Below are 5,020 nucleotides of genomic sequence, written 5' to 3' on the forward strand. Positions count from 1 at the left end.
TTTAAATGTTATATTTTTCGGTATAATCTTAACATTCTATTCAATAATTATATTAGCTTACATTAAAACTGAAAACTACTTTTTAATAAATTAAATAATTAATAATAAGCTTAATATTTTAAAAATAAAAATATTAAACTAAAAGTTGCTGCACTTCTCACATTGAAGACATTTTGCCTCTATATGAGCTGGAAGAGTTAGATCTGGCACAATTTGCACTACATAAAATGTCAAGATCTCCACTTCCAACTCAAACAGGTGCAATCCTTCATAAAACAGAATAAGTCATTACTTCATAAATTTCAATTCTGAATTAACACCATATAGTTCCAAATATTTTTGCTCACAGGTATAATGTGAAGCTTCAATAAAATTATCTTCTCCTTTTACACTACACTTATAGCTTGTAATCTTCCATATCTGTAATGACAACAGGTGGGTTGAATATATATATGTGTGTGTACACACACACTCCCATCAACTGGACAACTCCATTTTCAGCGTGAGGTTACGATGCAATCAATGTGAGAATGTACAACAACAGTTTTGTTATAGAGTTACAAATTTTTATAAATATATAACTTTTTAATTATTACATCTCTCCTATAATATACAAATTTAATATAATGGATTTTCATTTCCATTTATATTTAAGCAAAAAAATTAAAATGTAATGTTTTCCCCCCTCCAACTAATTTTGGATTGCACTTATATCATAAAGTTAGGTAGGCAGAGATAATCAAAGAACGGTTTACTAAATGGGGGCAAAGTTCAGTTTACCTATAAAGTGATATACTTCACCAATATTCAAAAAATAGACAAAATATTTAATATTAAATGAACAAATGTAAAAAATTTTTAAATATTCTGTTATATTTTACATTTTTGTCAATTATTATTTGTGTTTTTCATAAAATATATTTAAAATTGAAAATGTAACATTTTAATATTATGATTTAAATTTTATTACTCACAGACTGAGGAAACTGTTCATAAGTTAATCCATTTAAATGGTTAACACCAGGTGAATTAGGTATAGCAATGCCATTTTGTGGTTCAACCCAACATTCTGTAATTATTTGCAATTCTCCATCTGCTTCAGGAAGTTCAATTTCTATATCTTCATCTTGAGATTGTCTGATCAATTTAAATATTTAATAAATACATTGGAAGTAGCTGACATACAGAAAAGGCATTGTTTAAATACAATAGCCCGCTGGAAAGCGTACAAGGGCCTAAATTAGGCTGATTAAATTCGCCCGTATCAGAATAAGTATATAAAAATGAATGAAAGCAAACTATTGGACTGCTTAACTTAACTGGTTACATAAATTTACACGCAATTGATGAAGTCGAAGATAACTCGACAGTATAAACAAGAGTCCCAGAGGTGTGTTGCTTCGATTTGTAAATCATTTGACAATTTAAAAAGCGCCATCTGCTCGGAAAGGATGTAATTAGTTTGCTGGGCTTACATAGCTCGTGTATTAACAGTCCATAATGGGGAGCTGTTGAAAATAGCAGGTGTTGAGCGCGCATTTCTATAATACCCAACCTCCTCTCACTCACTCTCTCCTCTTCTATATACCGCTTTGTTAACCCAACCGTCCTGTTATGCAATATAAACACCGTCTTTCGTAAGGAAACACTGTTTATTTTCTTTGGCAATATGATCTTGATAAGGCGGCTTATTTAAAAGCATGAAAACCACACACGCATATACACACGCGTGCGGGGTTATACTCGGTCTCCAAGTATGTTTATCCCTAGTGCTGCTTTCATCTAATACTAATACTACTACTCCTACTAAAAATATGATCTAAACATCTAGAAAAGATGGAAAAAATTTCCTTCTTTCCCCCCACCTTTTCGAGTGAACTCGAAATGTATTTAGTACAGGAAAAATGGAAGAAAGTCGCGCACATACTTTGCGGTCACCCCCTAACACCTAAGGCTATTTAGTGAATTTGTCGTAAAATTTTTTGAATAATCGAATAGGAGATAAGCTTAATGCATCGAACATGGAAAGAAACAGGGGAAAATCTCCAAAAATAGCATTAATACTTACCATTTTTAATTAGAACCCCACTAGAAGGATGGTGTGGAGTGTTGCCCGGTGTCAATCTGCAAATGTAAAAAAAGAATGTGGATATTTTTATTTCGAGATGTGAATAAAGATATACATCTAAGTCAGAATTTCATTTCATACACTCATCAAGATGTATTGGTTCTTTAATTTTTCGCACTGCTGTATCATAGTAGTCAGCAAATATAAAGATGGCCGCGGGGTCTTGTGGTGTTCCTCCCCCGAATTCTCTGTGGTAATGACTCTATCACGCTCCCTGCAGATTATTTGAATCCAAAATTGACGTCTATCAATTGAATTGCTGTGTTACAGTACCGGTAATAAATGAGTGTGGTGCGACTCGTAAAGGCTAGACTGATGGTGATGCATTCACTACTACACACGATTGAGTTACTATTGGGGAAAGTGCGTAACGTAGCCTAAGCCATTGCGAGCTTTTGATAGAAAGAAATAGAATGAGTCTTTCGATGAAAAGAATTGGTAATTTTTAAGAAATTTGCATATATTTTCCAACCAACAANTTAAAACAGTATTAAATTAAATGAAATATTCATGTAAATTGTTGAAATTATCTGACTAAGGAATTTTCAATTTATGCTAATACAGTGAAACCTCGAGTTACGAATGCCCCTGTTTATGAACAATTTAGTTTATGAACAAAATTTTGAACACCATATTTACTCCAGTTTATGTACATTAACTAGGTTTCTGAACAAGCTACTCAGTAGAGCCGACCACCAATGATCAACTACCTATACTTCCTACATTAAAGAAAGTCAATGACTTAACCAATCAACAACAGGACTACCAATTCAGTAGTGACACTAAAATTCACCTCATACATCATTAGACATCACAACATGAACCATCAATGATGTTGTTATTCAAATTATATTTCAATGCATATGTGGGTAAGATATGATTTCTGGTTTTTGGTACACACCACAATTCAATTTAAATCAAATTGATTAATAAAAACTATATTAATTTACATTCACATAAAATAAATGACATTCAATAATTCATATTTAAAGATACTTAACTCAAATTAAATAACAAAAATTTATTATTATATCATATATTATAATATTAACATTTAATATAATATTTATTAATACTAGGTAGCCAGTTAATTAAAATTAAAAATAATAATTAAAACTCTTATTTTTACACCAAAACTAAAATTAAAAATAAAATCAATCAAACAATTAATTAATTAATTTTAATTTAAATCAAAGCAATTGAAACGTAACATTTTGGAAAGTGTGGATAAAGTATTTGTTGTCTATCTCAATTCATTTGCTTATATTTCATCCAGGAAGTTGGAGTTGAGTCTCTGATTATAGTACTTTGTAAAGTGTTTTCGATTTCAGTTTACAATGACAAAATATTTTGTTTTTAATATATATATAAAATGGATATAAATATAGATATAGATAATATTACATTATATGAAGTTTGCAATGCCATATGTTGTAAATGCCAAAAAAGAAACTTTCAGGAGAGGTAAAAAAACATTTTTTCTAATGAATGAATTCATTTCAATTTTATAATAAAATGGTAAAAAAATTCACTGGGTTACAAATTCTCTGGAATATCAAAATGATGTAAATATAAGCTGCAACGTTTTGTGCCAAAAGTCATGTGACTTGCACTCTAGCACTTTAAATGTTATATTTTTCGGTTAAAGTCCAGTTATGTGGACTGTCATGGAAGCACTTCCTGTTTTCCAACTGCCAGCCTCGACACCAGAGCGGTTTGGAGACGAGAGATGTCACGTGACGACGCGAGCGAACGGCGGCGGCGGTAGGGACGCACGTTCTAACCTAATCTAACCTATTCTAATAATTTAATTGGTAATAATTGTGGTAATTTATTAGAATAGGTTAGGTTAGGTTAGAATGTGCGTCCCCACTGTTTCCTTTTCTTTGCCGGAATCAGAGATGAGCCGCCATGACAGTCTACGTATATGGACGTTAACCCGCATGTCAGTTTTCTCCGTTTATCACGGCGGCTCCGCCGCCGCTTGCTCGCATCATCACGTGACATCTCTCGTCTCCAAACAGTTCCGGTGTTGAGGTTGGCAGTCAGAAAACAGGAAGTGCCGCCATGACAGTCCACATAACTGGACTTTAACCTATTTTTCATATAAATTAATCTTCAAAATACAACTACTTACACTGCCAATATTGCCACAACATTCTTTTGTGGCAGAAAACATTGCATTTAGAATTCAACTCTTCAATAAATCATATTTAGAAACAAATGGCATTTACATTATGGCATTGCATGCTTCATATATAATAATATGAGGGCTATTTTTTAAATAAGGTCCATTTTTTAATAAAAAAAAAAAAAATACTGCAAATATCATTAAAATATATTTTTTCCCATATTCTACATACTTTTATCTACTTTTCTACATAATTTCCATTTTTGTTCAAACATTTGTCATACCACTCAAAAATTTTTAAAATTCCGACTTCAAAGAAATCTGCCGCCCATTAAGAAACATTAGGCCACGCCGCTTGTCTTGTATGGCACAGTGGAGTTTTCTAAGATCACACAATAAGCATCAGAATTGATTGTTGTGCCTCTTGGCATAAAATCCACTAACAAAATCCCTTTCCTGTCCCAAAAGACAGTTACCATGATCTTTCATGCTGAAATCGAATAACAGATCACAGTGGCGTGCCGTGACATTTGATGATAGGGAAGCTGTGTTTCTATAAAAAGCCAACTTCCAGGGCAATCAGTTAATTCTTTCTTTAAATGTATTTTTAATAGATTATTTATCTGACGTACTTAATGAATAAACAAGTTCAATATAATTATCTCTGTTATTAGATCCAATATATTCCATATGTCCTCTAAATGCCAATTCTTGCTTTGATAAAAACATATAACATCTATTTATTTAGATATAATATATCT

The 5,020-nt window shown here is 31.9% G+C and overlaps 1 protein-coding gene across 1 annotated transcript in view; it reads right to left on the reverse strand.

The window, feature by feature from the left end:
* The window catches only part of LOC111624507 (KICSTOR complex protein SZT2-like), a 317,304-nt gene that overhangs the window by 185,122 nt on the left and 127,162 nt on the right, over positions 1-5,020 (reverse strand). Inside the window, exon 22 of the mRNA XM_023367362.1 lies at positions 975-1,137. Within this exon, the coding sequence (XP_023223130.1) occupies positions 975-1,137 (163 nt within the window). The remainder of the gene's footprint in view (positions 1-974; positions 1,138-5,020) is intronic.

This window comes from Centruroides sculpturatus, unplaced genomic scaffold (genome assembly GCF_000671375.1).
Source record: "Centruroides sculpturatus isolate CEXI.00-Female unplaced genomic scaffold, Cexi_2.0 scaffold256, whole genome shotgun sequence".
In the NCBI taxonomy this organism is placed as follows: Eukaryota; Metazoa; Arthropoda; class Arachnida; order Scorpiones; family Buthidae; genus Centruroides; species Centruroides sculpturatus.